At 46.5% G+C, this 18,347-nt stretch overlaps 1 protein-coding gene across 1 annotated transcript in view; it reads left to right on the top strand.

Moving 5' to 3' along the window:
* Nucleotides 1–18,347, top strand: part of LOC144772175 (NACHT, LRR and PYD domains-containing protein 12-like) — a 518,526-nt gene that overhangs the window by 220,828 nt on the left and 279,351 nt on the right. Inside the window, 1 exon segment of the mRNA XM_078656313.1 lies at nt 919–2,638. Within this exon segment, the coding sequence (XP_078512439.1) occupies nt 919–2,638 (1,720 nt within the window).

Here is an 18,347-nt window from a genome sequence, read left to right as displayed (position 1 = left end):
CCCCGTCCGGTATGGTGCCGGGGGGGGGGAGAACTGGCGATTCCAACGGCTCTGGGTTAGGGCCTGGTCGGGAGCTCCGGGAGAAAGCGTCTCCTCACCCCGCCATCTTGGCCACGCCCCCTAATTCCCCATTTTCACATGGAAACTCATATTAGCAGGTTTATACGGTTTCTGATGAATGGCTCAGCGTGGGGTAGCGGTAGTTCCCGGGATCAGCAGGCACCTTCCTCATTACCAGGGCAGTTGTAGTTTTTCATTTACCTTGAAATTGGTATTGTGTTAGATCCACTCCTGGACTGTGGCCCCCGCGGCTCCTCTGTGTGACCTTCACTCGCCATCAGCGATGTTGACTCTCTTGATGAATGTAGAGTCTCCCACACGACTGCTTCAGGGGTTCAGATTCCATCACAGACATTGTAGTGAAGGACGCGGCATTTAAAGGGGGGCTGCACGTGGACTGGTGGGCGTGAGGACAACTGTGGAAGGAAGACATTGAGCTGATAACTTTGCTGTTTATCTTAAGTATTTTGGCCTCCTTGTTTGATGAACCTGTGATGTTTTTCTTTTTTTGCTGATAGACCTTTTCAGGAAATAAATGTAGTTGTAATTGAGCCTCCATTTCCTATAATAGTCTTCTTTCCTGGGAATCATGTCCTTGATGCTCCTGCCCTGTTTATTTCAATCCAAAGTCTGTCATTTCAGGACCACAAAGAATCCCCGATGTTATTACCGTGTCACTTTTTAATGTCTTATTCTCTTTGATAACACCAAACAAGAACCAACCGTAGCGGCGACTATAGATACATCTGTAGTGTTTCATGCTCATTGTGACTGTGCAGTTACATTAAACCGTAATACTCTTAACTCACATTTTATTCCTAAGTAGATTTTTCATATGTTGTCTCTATTTTCAAACAGATCACAAGAGGAAGTACAAGCAATATATTAAAGATGAATTCAGAGAAATGAAAGATAATGACAGTAGATTCGGTGAAACTGTGACTTTAGAAGGAAGGTATACAAAGCTCCTCATTTTAAAGAACTACCGTGAAAGGAAAGATAAAGAACATGAAATAATGTCTTGTGGAGAGAGACATCTAGAGCTTATGGAAGAAAGAGCTGCAGATTCATTCTCTAGCATCAAAGATTTATTTTCCCCTGAGAAGGACGGACACGTCCCCAGGACTGTGGTGCTCCAGGGAGCGGCTGGGATCGGAAAGACAATGACGGCCCGAAAGATCATGTTCGACTGGGCATCGGGCAAACTCTTCCGGGGCAGATTTGAGTATGTGTTTTACATCCACTGCAGAGAATACAACCAGCTGAGGGCAGAGAGGCCGCTCGCTGACCTCATCTTCCCCAGCATTGAAGGCGGGCCGCGCCTGTCAATGGGTGAGATCGAAGTCAACCCCGAAAGGATGCTCTTCATCATCGACGGCTTCGATGAACTTAAAATCCCTGAAGGTTTGCTGTCCGGTGATCCTGATAAAAAATCTCAAGAGGGTAAAACAATCTTCAGTTTATTAAGGAAAAGGTATCTAAAGGAATCATATAAAATAATCACCACCAGGCCAACTGCTTTGGACGCCCTTGGAAGGTGTGTGAAGGGTGAACGCTTCGCAGAGATACTTGGATTTTCTGAAGCTGGTAGGAAAGAATATTTTACAAAGTTCTTTGGAAATTAAATACAAGCTGCAGACGCTATCGTAATAGTAAAAGAAAATGAAATCCTCTACACCATGTGTTTTGTGCCCATTGTGTGCTGGATTGTCTGTACTGTCATCAAGGAGCAGATGGAACAGAAGGAGGATTCTTTGCGTGATTTGAGAACAATTACTTCCGTCTACTTGCTTTTTCTTTTCAATTTATTGAAGCAGCAGGGTTTAGACCCTGTGCAGCAAAACATTACCAGTAACATGAAGAGTCTGTGTGCCTTGGCTGAGGAAGGCGTCTATCAGCAGAAAATCCTATTTGAAGAACAGGACATAGTTAACCATGGTGTAGACATACCGGCCGTCCAATCCCTCTTCCTGAACAATAATATTTTTAAACAATGTACTGATAAGGTCAGCCTCTACAGCTTCATCCACTTGAGCTTCCAGGAGTTTTTTGCGGCTCTCTTTTACATACTCGAAGGAAAGGATGGAGCCGCAGAGAACACAGAGAGTCCGCAGAGCGCCGTGAACCACTTACTAAAGGAATACACAGAGCTAGGAAACAATCACTTGATGCTGACCGTGCGCTTCCTGTTCGGCCTTCTCAATACAGAGAGACTGGAGAAGATAAACAGGAAACTCCAGTGGAAGGTTTCACCAGAAATCAAACCTGTGCTACAGGCCTGGATAACAGAAAAACTAAACCAAGAAGGAGACAAGATCACTAGTCACATGGTGGACTTATTCCAATATTTGTACGAGACTCAAGATGAAGAGTTTGTGACAACAGAACCTGTATGTGTGAAACACATAAGTATAACAAAAAGTACGATGGAGCGAGAGATGACTTCCATGGATTTCAGAGCACTCGCATTCTGTTTACAGCATTCAGGAGTCGAGAGCATTCATCTAGAGCGGATTCCACTGAGGCCCGAGGGAGTCCGAGCGCTGAAGCCGCTTTTAATGGAATGTCCCAGTCTTCGGTAAGTTTCTCAATTTCGTATATTTCAAAACATCTGTGTCTTAGAGTAAAAATTCAAAAAAACTGGTAGCATGGGACTTCCTGTCAGGGATGCACAGTATAAAACACAGAAAATTACATTTGAACTTTGGCAGAGCGTTGAGTTTGTGGGCTGTGCTTGGCTTTATCTGGTATTTTACACCACTGAGCCTTGCTAGGCATTTTGTTTCATGGTACTTCTGCGGCTGCTAGTAATTTTGTCTGAAACAAAACAGATTGCCAGTACTGTGCAGCAGTTCAAAACACCATGAAAGAACGAACTACCAATTGCTCGTTTCCAAATGACCACTCTTTCAGTCAAGTTTTAGAGTAGAAATCTATAAATCTTTTATTTTTATTTTTTTATACTGATTTAGCTTGTTTTCGTTTTATTTTTTTATTTTTTTATTTTTATTTTCAACTATAAAACATATACATTATTGGGAAATACGGAGGAGTGAAACAAATTCATAAACAGGGGACATATATGAAAAAACTGGTTTATACAACATTGAACACAATGATAGACAAGACACGTATACACGAGACAAACAATAATCACCAATCAATAGCTAAGGGGGCGGTGATAGTTGGTGGTATGATTTTCTCAAATAATTAGAGTCACTAGGTTACAATTCAAGGTGGAAATCAAATCCTATTTACAATCTAAAGGATGGTGTAATGAAATCGATAAGATCAAAACATCAGAAAAAGTAACGTTTGAAAGACAATTTTTTTGCTTTGTGATTGTCCAAGCAAAAATAAATCAAAAGCCACAAACGTGGCACCAATCGTCAACTACCACCTTGGTCGACGCGTTTCGAATCCTAGGCAATTCTAAGGATTCTCTTCAGGACCAAACAGATTTAGTCTGTAAAAAACAATAAATAAAAACAGTCTGTCAGTCCACTCAGCAGAGAGGGTCTCAACTTTCATTCGTCAACAGCATACTATCAGTAGGTTACCTGTCAAAGGCTTTGAAGGGGCTCGAGGGTGTGATGAGCTGCAATATAATTGCAAAACAAAAAATCAGAATCCCATTTGCTGAGAGGAAACCCTAGTTGGAGGGGGGAGGCTGAAATACTCACTAGTAACAGGTCTTGTCGTGTCCCAATATACACGCAAAGATTCCCGTGAGAATGATCCGCAGGTTCCGGATGCAAATCCGTCATTACATTTTTATGCGCCTCGTATTCAAATCTGGGGAATGAAGTAACGGGGGACGGTTAGCATGGCGAGTATCACACTTCATGCCAACAATGAGCAGTGGTCTATTTGAATCAACAAGAACGCAGTCCAGCGTTGGTGTCCGCTACATGGGACACACTACGTAACTTAATCTGTGCAAAGATTAAGTGGGCGGTGTACGTCGAGTTTATAAAAAACAATTACCTCTGATTAGGCGTCCATCTCCTCCTCGCTCAGTCGTAGTCCTGTGTGTTTGCGATGTTAGTGCTTCCGGGTCGTCCTTATTTAAAGGGGTAGTACTTCCGGGTGTCTCCGTGCGTATCTCGAGTGATCTGTAGTTACATATAAATTGCTACCGGCAACTTTTAATTGCGTCAAATTTAGATGCGCTGATAGTCATTCCAGGTCAACCTATAGAATAGATGGTACTTCCGGGTGTCTCCGTGTATGACTCAAGGGATCTGTAGTTCCATGTAGTTCGCTCTCGGCAAGTTTAATTGCGTAAAGTTTCGAAATGCATTGTTTAAGGGAGATCGAGTCAGCTATTTGATGTTGACGCATTGAGCATAATACAGATAAGTTTCAAGGAGTTGAACAGCAACATATTGCATTGCGAGGGGTTTGAGGGTTTTGCACTAATCACTGTTGTGCAAAGTATTAGAATTCGATGTAGCTGTTAAATATCGAATGTAGTGATAATCCTCTGTTTAATCAACTTGGCCTATTGGGTAGAACGAGATATTACAGGTTATAAAGCTCGGACATTTCGTTCAGACCTTGTATAGTGGTATTAAATTTCAGAATCAGCATTGCCTCTCGTTGTCGTAGCTTGGCCTCTACATCTCCGCCTCTTGGGTCATTGTCTATTTTTGATATTATTGTCCATTTAAAATCCTGTTCTCCATGCGACTCATCGATCCAATGTTGAACCAATGGGGCTGTGAGCACTTTTTTCTTTATTCTGGACTTGTGTTGGGACATCCTTTGTCTTACTTCCTGAGTTGTTTTTCCTATATACAGTTTATCGCATGAACATAGTATGCCATAAACCACGTTCTTTGTTTTGCAGTTTGTGAACTGATCATGCTTCCATGATATTCCTGCGTGTTGAAAAAGATTTCCTTCTATGGTCGAAGAACAACATAGGCATGTACCGCATTTTCGGTGGCCAATTATAGGTGGAAGGTTCACGTAGTCACGTAATGTGGGTACTTTTGGCTTGGGGATGGCTGCTCTGACGATGTAATTCGCTATGCTTTTGTCTTTTTTATATGTGAAGAGAGGGACATTCCTAAGCTGGGTGTCGAGGTCTCTGAGTAGATGCCAGTTTTGATGGATCAGTTTCTTAAGAATGTTGGATGAAGGGCAATATGTAGAAACACAGACCGTGCGTTGTTGATGGGTGTTTTGCTTTTTAACCAGCAGTTCTTCGCGTGGTGTCCACCAAGCTCTTTTGATCGCCTGTTTGAGTAATTTGGCTGGGTAACCGCGAGTTAGGAGTTTCTCTTTAAGGACATTTGCATGGTCCATAAATTCATCTTTAAAGGTGCAGATTCTGCGGATGCGCAGAAACTGTCCTATTGGCAGATTTTGTTTTAGACTCCTTGGGTAGCTACTTGAAAAGTCCAATGCCTTATTGCGGTCAGTTTTCTTTTTATATAGAGTGGTCACCAATTGTCCGTTAGCACAGTACACTTCAACGTCCAAAAAAGACATTCTTGTCTCAGAGGTCTGGAGTGTAAATTTAATATCCTCTGTCCTGTTATTGATCCAGTCGTGGAATTGGTTTAGTTGTTCCAAGGTCCCTGACCATGTGAAGAAAACATCATCGATATATCGTACCCATCCACCAATCCATTGGTGGAATGGGTTATTGTTGTGGATGAAAGTATCCTCATATTGGCTTATAAAGAGGATCGCCAATTCCGGGGCAAAGGGACAGCCCATGGCGACTCCCTTTATCTGGTAGTAGAAGTCTTCTCCAAACTTGAAATAGTTTTTTGTCAGAGCTAGTTTGGCCAATTTCAGAATAAACTCTGTTGGAATTTTAGATGGACTCGCACGTTTATTCAAAAAGATCTCTAGTACCTCCAGTGCTTGATCTTGAGGGATTTGGGTGTAGAGTGATACTATGTCCATGCTCACTAAAAGGTCGTGTTTCTCTGTGAATGGTAGGTGGTCCAATTTTATTAGGAAGTCTGTGGTGTCCAACAGAAAGGATTTAACCGTCAATGTGAATGGTTTCAGGAAGAAGTCTATAAATTTCGAGACTGGCTCAAATAAGGAGTCACATCCAGAAATTATAGGACGGCCTGGTGGTGTTGTTTTGTTTTTATGTACTTTGGGGAGTACGTAAAACAATGGAATTCGTGGGTGTTTGTTCAATAAAAAGTTGAATTCATTTTTCCCAAGAAAACCTTGTTCGAGTCCATTGTGAAGTATCAGGCCCAGTTCTTGTTGTAATTCGGACGTGGGATCCATATTGAGTTTTCGGTAACATTTAGGGTCTGAAAGTTGTTTTTTTGCTTCTAAGATGTATTCGTCTGTTCCCCAAATCACAATCGATCCACCTTTATCGGCTTGTTTGACAATGATGTTTTCATTTTGTTTGATTGATTGCAGAGCTGATTTTTGTTCCTGAGATAAATTTGGTTTTGTATATCCGTTTCTTTTCTTTTCTTGAGCCGCCAGTGCCGAAAGGATGGTCTTTTCAAAGTAGATCACCTCTTTAGGTATTTTATGTGCTGGCAGGCAGAAGGAAGATTTTTTCTTGAACCCAGTTGTTTCAAGTTGAGGAGGTATTTCTTTGTCAGAAAAAAATGTAATCAATCGAATTTTTCGGCAAAATTCTATGAATTCCAATTTCAACCGAACGAAATCAGTGAATTTCGATGGTACAAATGATAGTCCCTTCTCTAGGACACTGATTTCTGCTGTGGTTAAAATTTCTTTCGAGAGATTGTAAATTGGAGACTTTTCATATGGTGCTAGTTCTTGTAGTTTTGCCGCCTTGTTGACATCTCCCATGGTTGATTGAATCTTGTTTTGCCGCGGGTTTTTTGCTGGCCCTGTCCTAAAAAAGGTTGTTGTTGTTGGTTTTGGAAATTAGGTTGATAATTCGCTTGATACTGTTGTTGATAATTTCTTTAGAAACCTCCTCTTCGGTTATACTGAGGACGTGAGGTCCCCTGATCGGGCTCACTCCCTCCTGAGGATGAAGTATCAGAGAAGGTGAGATATTTTGTACGTGATCTGCCTTGATTATCCGAAAGGAACCGTCTAGCTTCAGGTCTAGAATAGAATTCTTGTTGAAGATACGGATAAGCTTTTTCGAAGGTAAAATTGCGTTTATCTCTCTCGAAGTTGTTGTCTTTTTGTTGAACAGTGTAATCCTTAAATTCAAGGATATCTTTCTCAACTTTTTCAAGGAGGATCTTTGAATCCTGGATTAGAGGGTTCGATTTAATTTCAGTCTCTAGTTTTTCAATTTTTTCCAGTTGGATTTTTGATAGACGTTGAGCTGTTTCTATAGTCAAGACCATAAGGTCTCGACTACATTTGGTCTCTATAAAACTGAAACCTTTTTTGTAAACACTGTCCTCAGTGAAAATCACTGGTATGTTTTTCACTATCAGTCCAGATGGTATAGTGCCTGACCTAAGATGTTGGAGTAAATAGTGGCCGTGCAAGTCTGTCCGTATTTGTTTCTTCTTCAAGCAGACTCATTTGTCTGATTCGTTATTTATCTGAGCAGAGTTACTGAATGTAGCTGAGCCGAACGAAGGAGGGTCTCTAAGGAGTTTTTTAATATGATCTTCGCTGTAAGCGAATGTTTGTTCCTCTGACATTATCTGTAGGTTGAATTTTTTAATATGGCCAATCTAGACAAATCTTTTCAAAATAAACACTCTCATACATGCAAACCAGTCTAAAAAAATGTATAAAATAAAAAATAAAAAATAACGTGTAGTGATAGACAAAGATTATGTGTCACATAGACAAGGTGGAAAGTTACCACAGTCCACACGTGGTGGAAAAAAGTTGATCCGAAACAGAGACTAACTTGAATGTCTCTCAAATAACCTCGCGAGCCGGCGCCCGTAATTTTGTCATCACCCGTGTGCTTCTGTGCATAAAGGGCACAGCTAACCATCATATTTCACAAAGTGCCAGATGTAGGAACCCTAATACTGGTCGGTAACGGCAGAAGTTACCGAATTTCGGCCGTTACCTACCAGTATTAGGCATTTGGGATGTAGGTGGCACAATTCAGATTCGTAATTTACCGAATCGGTATTTAAGAATTCTGAAAATTACTGCATTCTTGAATATCGATTCGGTAAATTACCGAATCTGAAATGTAGGAAGCACTCAAGTGAGTGCTTTTCACCTGTAAGGATTCGTTATTTACCACCAACTATAAGTTGGTGGGTGTTGGACTTGGTCCTTTTCCCTGAAATTTTTTGCTTTTCGCTCCCCTAATTCAGGATGTCCCCCCATCGTAACGAAGTTATGTAGGCCCTGTGAGGTTTTGATGCCCTGTGTAATATTAAAATCAATGCTAAGGTGCAGGTGCTCTCTTCCCCCAACATGGCTGCCACTGACCCCTGCTACTGCAGCGTGGTCTTTATAGTAGCACTCTACTTGCCAGGAGCTGGTTGGAACCCCTAAATATTGTTGCCATACCAGCCTGCCTTGCCTGCCCATAGCTAGACTAGGGAAGCTCCTGGAACCTTCTAGAATAGGGGCGGAGTCTGTTTTTGCTTCCTTAGAGGGTATTCACCTGACCTGGGCATATATAAAGAAAAGGAGGGAAAGGTTTCAGTCAGTTGGGGCTTCACTGACCTGGGGGACCCTACGTAGGAGATTTAGGCGGTAGGGCCTAGTCAGAAACCTATACCACTGGGGGTGACAGGGTTTAGGCGCTGCCCACCAAGCTGTGTGAGGAACACTGAACTAGCCCACTGATCAGGCCCGGCGGGAGGGGAACCCAGGGACCACCTGCAGTGACCTGCTGAGGAATCCTGTCAGCAGCCTTCAACTCAACCCCCCCTTCAGGAAACCAAGAAACTGCTATCTACAAAGAGCGCAGGAACCATCAAGCGCCAAGAAGAAACCTAACTACCACAGGACTGCTGGGGTTCAACCAGGTACTGGGCTGTGCCATCTCTGCGCCGCCTTGCCTCTACCTGTGTCCCCAGCGCTGTCCTGCCTCATCCCCCTGGCTAAACTGACTGAGATGCTAAGCGCTCATCCTTCCTAGCGCAAGGCTCCTGAACTGCCTAGCCGTCTGGACTGCTTGTCCTGCTCAACTGAAGTGTGCCCCCCTCCAGCGCTCCCCTCTGTGCCCTGGAGAAGCGCTGGATCCCTGCATCCTGCTGCTGGCTGAAGCGCTACTGCCCATTTGAGCGCTGTGACCCCCGAGGCGCTATAAGTACCCAGCGCCATCCTGCCCTCCATCGTGCTGATTTGCCCCCCTTCCTGAAAAGCGTGGGCCCTTGACACCGGCTGCAGCCTGAGCGCTGAGGGCGCTGACGTACCTGTCCACAAAGAGCTGAGACGCCCGGCTAGTGCTGTACTTTGGGGCGCTGTGGTCCCCGAAGACCCCTGCTGGGGCGCTGACTGGGCTTTCACCGCCCGGACCTGGCTCGACTGGAGGGCCTTCCCGCAATCGCCTGCCTTGTCCCGGTGGCCCCCGATGTGAGGAGAGGGCTGCCGTAGTTTTGTAGGGGGCCGCGATAGGCCCTGAAGCCCTCGCCACCACCACCATGTGACGGGGGCGCCGGCTGCGTCATCGGCCCGCCTCCACCAACAACGCACACGGATTGCCTCCCGCGGCTACATTAGGTGAGGCCGCAAACCGATAGGCGGCCGCTGCCGCGCCTTCCCCAAAGCTGTGCCCTGATTGGCTCTGGGCCTGCCCGAAGCTCGGGAAGGCCAATTCTATTGATGAGGGGGCCCTGGAGAGGGAACACGGGCCCCGTCTGATCCTCAGCCCAGGGACAGTTCCTCAACACCGCGGGGCCTCCGCTGCTGTACTGAAGGCCCCTGTTAACTCCTGCTGTCGCCTGACCCTACCGGAGGACTCCGAGGAGAGAAGGAGCCCTCCCACTCATCTGGAACCTCCGCAAGGGCTCCCCGAAGAGCCGAAGCTCAAGGTAAACCCGGGGAGGAGGGTGGAAGGCCCAAAGGAGGCCCCGAGTTCTCCCTCCCCTGAGGAAGACTGTTGTTGGGCCTCGTTGGCCCCTAGTTGTGCCCGCAGGGCTGCTGGAATTGGAGAGGAGCCCTGTACTGACTGGTGAGCCCAAAAGTAACCCTTGACTAGGGGAAAGGCGAACGCTAATGTGATACTGCTCCTGGGGGATCGCCTAGGCCCCAGTCCTAACGATTACCCTGAGGCCCCTAACCATGATTGAGACCTGTTAAATTAAATGTTCCTTTTTGCCTGATACAGGGTGTATCATGGCCTAATGAAATGCTCCTTCTAGCCTTATGCATGTTTTACTCTGATCTAATGAAATGCTGGCTTTTCCTGATGAGATGTTAGTTCGCTGGCCTAAGGAGATGTTGCCTGGGAATTAATGAAACCTTTACCCCGGCCTGTTGAATGGTTCATTACTGCACAATGAAATGTCTATAATTGCCTGATTTCCAGAAAGTTGTACTTCTGCCTAATGCCAGGTCGAAGAGGGCCCCTGAACTGGGCCAGACCGTGACTAAAGCCCTCTGGTGACCGTTGGGCCATGAAAGTTAGCCCCCTGTTGGGGTACCGGTGTCTCCAATCTGCCCTAGGCAGGACCCCAAGGAATGCTAAAACGTGCTGTCGATTTGCTGGTCCTGAGGCACACGGTTATATATAGGCTTACTCTGGTTACTGAAATGTTGAATCCTGCTTCATGGGAGAAATGCCTGCTCATTCTGGTTAAAAGAAATGTTCATTCTTGCCTAATGAAATCACCACCTTGGCTTGATGCCTTGCTTGTTAGTGCCTAATGAAATATTTAATGCTGAGCAATGGAATGGTTATGATTTCCTGCCAAAATGGTTATTTGTATTTGTATTTGTACTGGGTTTTATATCGCGCCAACTCACCGACAGGTCTCAAAGCGCTACTAACCAAGTGCAGCAACAAGAAACAAGATGAATATATGAGAGATTCTAGAGCTAATAACCAGATACTAGGAAGTAAATGCGTCTTTGAAGAGTAGAGTCTTCAAGGACTTCCTGAAGTGGAGAAGGTTGGATTCTCTGCAAAGCGCCTCCGGTAACTTATTCCAGATGATCGGAGCCTGAACTGAAAAGGATCTGCCTCCTTTAGTTGCCAGCTTAAAGCGTGGGCAGGACAGCAGGAAAGAACCGGATGATCGCAGGGCGCGCTTAGGTTCGTATATTTCAAGTCTCTCTTTTATATAAGCTGGCGCCTGTCCGTGGATTGCTTTGTGGCAGATGCACATGCTCTTAAATTCAACTCTTTGCACCATAGGCAACCAATGAAGCCTATAGAGCAAAGGGGAAGCATGAGTCCGCCTTGGCACTCCAAATATCAGGCGCGCTGCGTCATTCAGAGTGACCTGAAGACGGTTGGATAGATTTTTTGGGAGGCCAAGGTATAGCGCATTGCCATAATCGATTCTAGACACTATTGTGGCTGAGACAATGGTTCGAAGCATATTCCGTGAGAGTAAGGGAACAAGCTTCCGCAGTTTCCTGATTAAATTGGTACAAGAACCAACTACAGCAGACACTTGGTTAGCCATCGAGAGTTCCTGATCGATTTTCATGCCGAGGCTCTTAACGCTAGGACACGGTTTTGGAGAGGGTCCGAGTTCTTGTGGCCAAAACAGATCATCCCAGGGGGAGGTCAAGGTTGAAACTACGAGAACCTCCGTTTTATCTGGGTTGATTTTCAGTAAATTGGACGACATCCAGTTCACTGTAAATCGTAATATGTCTTGGGCCATGGACTGAGCCGATGGTGTATTGTCGATACTCAGCAGCAGCTGAGTATCATCGGCATAGTTGAAAACTTTACAGTTCATAATTGCCAGGGACTCTATCAATGGCTGTAAGTACAAGTTGAATAGGAGTGGAGAGAGCGCAGAGCCCTGCGGGACTCCACAAGATAAGGCACCCCCATCGGAGACCTGATCTGCTACCTGGATTCTCTGCGTCCTCCCAGATAAGAAGGCTGTTAGCCATTCAAGGGCTTGCTCTCCTATCCCAAACCGGGCCAGTCTTCCCAGAAGCAATGCATGGCTGACAGTATCAAACGCCGCTGAAAGGTCTAATAATATCAGGGCGCTTGGCTTTTTACTGTCAGCCATGCATCTAAGCTCGTCCAGCACAGACAGCATTACCAATTCTGTGCTATGGTGGGTACGAAAGCCAGCTTGCCGCTCCTGGAGAAGATGGTGAGTTTCCAGGAGGGATGACAAAGATTTTAGCACGTGCTGCTCCAACACTTTTGACAGAAATGGCAGCTGGGAGATAGGTCTGTAGTTCTTCAGGCTGGATGGATCTGCCCCAGGCTTTTTTAACAGGGGTCTGACGCGTGCCTCTTTAAAGGAGGTTGGTAATGCGCCAGTAGCTAGTGAGGTGTTTAGGAGGTGTAAGATCTGATCCTCTAGGATCGGGATTGCTAGTCGGAGGATATCGGGTGGGCACGGGTCGGCAGGGGAGCCTGACTTGGTGGATGCTACAAGTTGTCTCAGGATGGTAGGGTCAATTTCGGGGAATCTAGTAAAGATAGGGGTTGAGGGATTTAAGAGAGGCAGTTGTTCGATGTGTGAGACTGGATTATCCTTCTTAATATCAGACAAGATAATCGCAACTTTTTCGAGGAAATATCCTTGAAAGGTGTCACAGTTGATCGAGATGTCGATCTTTTCCTCCTTCACACTTAGCTCTTTTAGGATTTGAAAGGTTTCTCTCTGGATGTTTGTGGCGTTGTTTATGCGTGTCTCGTAGTAGTCCTTCTTAGCTAAGACGATAAACTTTTTGTATGTTTGAAACGATATTCTATATAGTTCCCTATCAGTGTCCTTTTTGGATTTCCTCCAGCATCTTTCGAGGCAGCGGAGTTTTCTTTTATGTTCGCGTAAACTTTGGGTGAACCAAGGGGCTCCTTTCTCTGCACCCTTTACTCTTTGTACCTTTTCGGGGGCTAGCTCATCGATTGATTTCCTGAGAGTAGTCGTTATCGCATCATACATTGAGTCAAGGTCGGAATCACCTTGGGAGACTATGGAATTCTGTTTGTATTTGGGCAGAGTTTTGGCCAGGGTGTCAGAGTTCACTTTTTTCCATTGGCGCACTTTTTTAGTTTTTAAAGGGAGTTTAGCCTGGGGATTGATTAGCGGTATGTCGTACAGTATTAGATGGTGATCCGACCAGATACAGGGTGTAATACTTGTAATGGCCGCCTTTGGCATGGAAGACCAGATAAGATCAAGAATATGGCCTTTTTTGTGGGTTGGAGCTTCCACAAGTTGTACTAGACCAAGAGAGGTCATAGTAGTCTGTAATTTCTGGGCTAGCGGATCATGATCGCTTTTATCCCAGTGGACATTGAAGTCGCCAGTTACCAGGATGCTTTTGTAACGTGTGCATAAGTCTGATAATATAGGGAAGAAGAGGTCGTTGAATTTTGAGGTACTTTGGGGTGGGCAATACACTGTTAGGATAGTAAAACAGGAGTTGTTCATAGTGATTTTTATTCCTAATATGTCGACGGTACTTATGGTCTCCGCTAAGATTTTAGTTACCGTAAACTGCCTTTTAAAGATCGTTGCTACACCCCCACCTCGGGCCCCCTCTGGTCGGTTGTGCCAGATCATATCATACCCACTAGGAAGGGCGGCGATGATATCCGGGGAAGAGGCATCACTCAACCAGGTTTCGGTGAGTGTCAAGATATCAATAGTCTCATCTTGTAAAAGGGTGTAGATTTCCAGGTGATGTTTCTGCAATGACCTGGTATTAAGGGTAGCTAGCTTAAGGGGGGGTGGAGAACTAGAGTTCTTACAGCTAGGTATGTGCAAGATGTTAAATTCCTCTAAAGTGGCACATATAACGGGAGATAGTGTATAGCTGTCAGATTTCAATACTAGGAGATCCCCTGAGGAATAGCAGGTGCGTGTACCAGAGTCCCTAAGCCCTGTGCCCGGTCGTGCGCGGACGGGCGCAGACGGGCAGGACTCTGGCACGACTCCGGCGCAGATCCGGCGCGCCCGCTGATCGCGTCCGCTGCGCGGAGTCATCTCTGCCCGTTTTTATGGCGATTGGAATCGCGTCACAAATTACAGCCTGACCCAAGATGGCCGCCAAAACCGGTGCTCTGCTCTCGGCGTCAACACTCGGCCGAGAGCAGGTCCGGATCGAGAAAGGAGGGGGTGACAGGGGTCTAAGGCACTATTGAGCGCAAGGGGGGTCACAAACACCTATTGCGATCAGGTGCAACAAAGTACCAAATTACACAATTTCAAATTTTAAAAATCGGATTAAAATTCAGAGAAGGCAAGAGACCTCCCGGCATCCGCCTCAGGAGGGTGAAAGTGCGTGCAGGTTAGAGTTACCGGCACTCTCCCTTCGCGTCCCTTTTATGGCGCTTGGAATCGCGTCACAAATTACAGCCTGACCCAAGATGGCCGCCAAAACCGGTGCTCTGCTCTCGGCCGAGAGCAGGTCCGGATCGAGAAAGGAGGGGGTGACAGGGGTCTAAGGCACTATTGAGCGCAAGGGTGGTCAACAGGGGGGTCACAAACACCTATTGCGATCAGGTGCAACAAAGTACAAAATTACACAATTTCAAATTGTAAAAATCGGATTAAAATTCAGAGAAGGCAAGAGACCTCCCGGCATCCGCCTCAGGAGGGTGAAAGTGCGTGCAGGTTAGAGTTACCGGCACTCTCCCTTCGCGTCCCTTTTATGGCGCTTGGAATCGCGTCACAAATTACAGCCTGACCCAAGATGGCCGCCAAAACCGGTGCTCTTCTCTCGGCGTCAACACTCGGCCGAGAGCAGGTCCGGATCGAGAAAGGAGGGGGTGACAGGGGTCTAAGGCACTATTGAGCGCAAGGGGGGTCAACAGGGGGGTCACAAACACCTATTGCGATCAGGTGCAACAAAGTACAAAATTACACAATTTCAAATTTTAAAAATCGGATTAAAATTCAGAGAAGGCAAGAGACCTCCCGGCATCCGCCTCAGGAGGGTGAAAGTGCGTGCAGGTTAGAGTTACCGGCACTCTCCCTTCGCGTCCCTTTTATGGCGCTTGGAATCGCGTCACAAATTACAGCCTGACCCAAGATGGCCGCCAAAACCGGTGCCCTGCTCTCGGCGTCAACACTCGGCCGAGAGCAGGTCCGGATCGAGAAAGGAGGGGGTGACAGGGGTCTAAGGCACTATTGAGTGCAAGGGGGGTCAACAGGGGTGTCACAAACACCTATTGCGATCAGGTGCAACAAAGTACAAAATTACACAATTTCAAATTTTAAAAATCGGATTAAAATTCAGAGAAGGCAAGAGACCTCCCGGCATCCGCCTCAGGAGGGTGAAAGTGCGTGCAGGTTAGAGTTATTCCCAATGAAATGTTCTTTCTTGATTAAGGAGATGTTTACCCTGGCATGAGGAAGTGTTTATTTCTGCACTGAGTGATTACTGAAGGGTTTGCTTCAGATTACAGAGTTGTTTTACCCCAGCCTCATGAAATGTTTTGCTCCTGTTTAATAACATGCTGATTCCTGACACGATGAAATGTTTATTGCTAAGTAATGAAATTCTAACCCCTAATGAAATGGTTATTGCAAGACGCTACATTGATTATTGAACTGCTCCCTTTACTCCCCTCTGATGAAATGCTTTGATGAAATAGAGATACTCTGATTTTTGATTACCCTGAACCTTGATCATAGATAAAGCCTATTGATTTAAATCAAACTCACTGGAGTGGCGTCATTCATTGCATGCGTTTTATTGTCTCAGTGGATGCCTGTGCTGTGTGGTCACTTACCACCTAAGCTTTCGGGTGCCTACCTGCTCGAGCCAAGCTACCCCCTGGGGAACTGGTGACCCCAGTTCCTACAGTGATAAATAACAAAAACCGTTAAAAAAGCAATTATGTGCTTTTTTAACAGTGCTTTGCTGCAGACATACATGCCCTTAGGGCATGCATGTGTGCCACATGTGCACCCATGCACTATTCAGGGATGCAACAGGGTGTCAATATGACGCCCTGCCACCCTTGTAGGTCTTACCCCCTTACCGATTCGGTATTTACCGAATCGGTATTACCCATTCATTCCTATGGGCCTGGAGGCCCATAGAAATGAATGGGGAATACCGATTTGGTATTTACCAAATTTACCGAATTTTACAGATTCGGTAAAAAATACCGAATTATTACCTGCGTACCATTTACTCATTCTAAAATACCGAATCAGTAAAATTTGGTATTTTAGAAACGGTAAATGGTATTTACCTACATCTGGCACAAAGTGATTTGTTACCAGTATAAAGTAATTCCATAAAGAAATTTGCTGTGTCCAGATTTAGTGCTAGTGGGTGGCATTCCCTTGTGGGATTCCTGCTATCATGAGACAATCCACATGGAATCGGGAATTACAGTGCGGACTGGAGTTACAAGTGGCATTCCCTCATGCAAGACGCTACATTGATTATTGAACTGCTCCCTTTACTCCCCTCTGATGAAATGCTTTGATGAAATAGAGATACTCTGATTTTTGATTACCCTGAACCTTGATCATAGATAAAGCCTATTGATTTAAATCAAACTCACTGGAGTGGCGTCATTCATTGCATGCGTTTTATTGTCCCAGTGGATGCCTGTGCTGTGTGGTCACTTACCACCTAAGCTTTCGGGTGCCTACCTGCTCGAGCCAAGCTACCCCCGGGGAACTGGTGACCCCAGTTCCTACATTGGTGGCAGCGGTGGGATCAGGACCTGTGGCTATACAGCACCCTCCAGTGAGACAGAGTGCGCCGCAATTGGACTAGACACCTATCGTACATGCAAGCCTAATCAATTGACCCCCCACTGTCAAACCTGAGTGTATAGAGACCTGTTTTGACCTAATCCTGTTACCTACGTCCAAGTATCTTTCCCTTATTTATCTGGGTCCCCACCTGTCAAAATGGAGTTCCAGCTGGCCAACCTTGAAGAGTATACAGTGGTGCACTTAAGGGAATTTTGTCAGGGGATGGGGGTGCCGGTTGGGCGGAGAGCCGCAAAGGAGGAACTCTGTACTGCCTTGAGGGCATGGGTAAGGGCCCACCCAGAGGGGAGAGGGGATGGGAAACAGGAGGGGCAGGGCACACCAGGGGAAGCTACCACCCAGGAAGAGCTAGACCTACTGAACACTGTGGCGAGTGAAAATGTGTTGCCAGGAAGACGTCCCGGGGCAGGTAGTAGTATATCTAGGAGGAGTGCGTCGTCAATGGAGTATGAGGACAGGAGGGAGGAGAGGCGATTGAGATTGGAGCTTGATAAGCTAGAGCATGAGAGGGAGTGAGAAAGGGAAGATAAGGAGCTCGCAATGGAAGAAAAGATATTAGCAATGGAGGAGAGGTAGTTGGCGCACGAGCTTCAGCTTAAGGAGTTGGAGCTGAGAGCCTTGCAATTAAGTGCACCAGGAAGTCCTAATGGTGGCAGCGTACCCGTGGTTTGGGGTTCTGACCAGTCGCAGGATTTAGATCCTGGACTGGGGTGCCAGGTTCAGGGGTTGCCTGAACTGGTGGGTGGGACGTCTGTAAACAGTTACCCCTGGGTTTGACTTCCAGGGGTACTTCTCCCGCTGGGAGGGTGCGGAACTCTGGGAGCGGGTGCGGAGGGAGGAAGGACTCTCCTCTGGCACCTGCCCAGCCACGGGGCGTAGATCCTGGACTGGGGTTTCAGGTTCAGGAGTTGCCTGACCTGGAGGGTGGGGTACCTGTAATTAAGGTCCCTATCGGTTTTGCTTCCATGGGTACTTCTCCCGGTAGGAGGGTGCAGAACTCTGGGAGGGGGTGCAGGGGAAGGGAGGACTCGCCCCTGTCACCAGTTCAACCTAAGGGTCCAGACTCTAGGTTGGGGAGTGAGTGGTGTTCTGAGGGTGTCCTGCTTTGGAGGAAAGAGCGGAACCCCAGAAGGAGAGGTAGGGGGAGGAGAGCCTCGCCCCTGGTGGCTGGTCAGCCTGAGGGTTCGGACCCCAGGTGGGAGGACCAGTGGCAGTTTGGAGCTGCAAGGGGAGAAGGAGAGTGGTCAAAAGGTACTACGGGCCTGGGGCTACTGCCCCCCACTCTGTGAGAGCGCAAGGGCCAGAGGCTTCTGGATTGTCTAGAGGCCAGTCCTGGCCACATCCCACTAGGGAACACCAGTGGGGTGGCTTGAATGGCGAAGAGCTGGCAGATTCCATTGCAGTTACGGGCCTGCATCCACCTTTTTCCACCCCAAGCAGGGAAGCCCATCAAGGTGATGATTGGTCTACCCTGGCTTTTGCCTGGGGGGG

This window comes from Lissotriton helveticus, chromosome 8, assembly GCF_964261635.1.
Source record: "Lissotriton helveticus chromosome 8, aLisHel1.1, whole genome shotgun sequence".
In the NCBI taxonomy this organism is placed as follows: Eukaryota; Metazoa; Chordata; class Amphibia; order Caudata; family Salamandridae; genus Lissotriton; species Lissotriton helveticus.
This window is presented reverse-complemented; position numbering and strand designations above follow the sequence as displayed.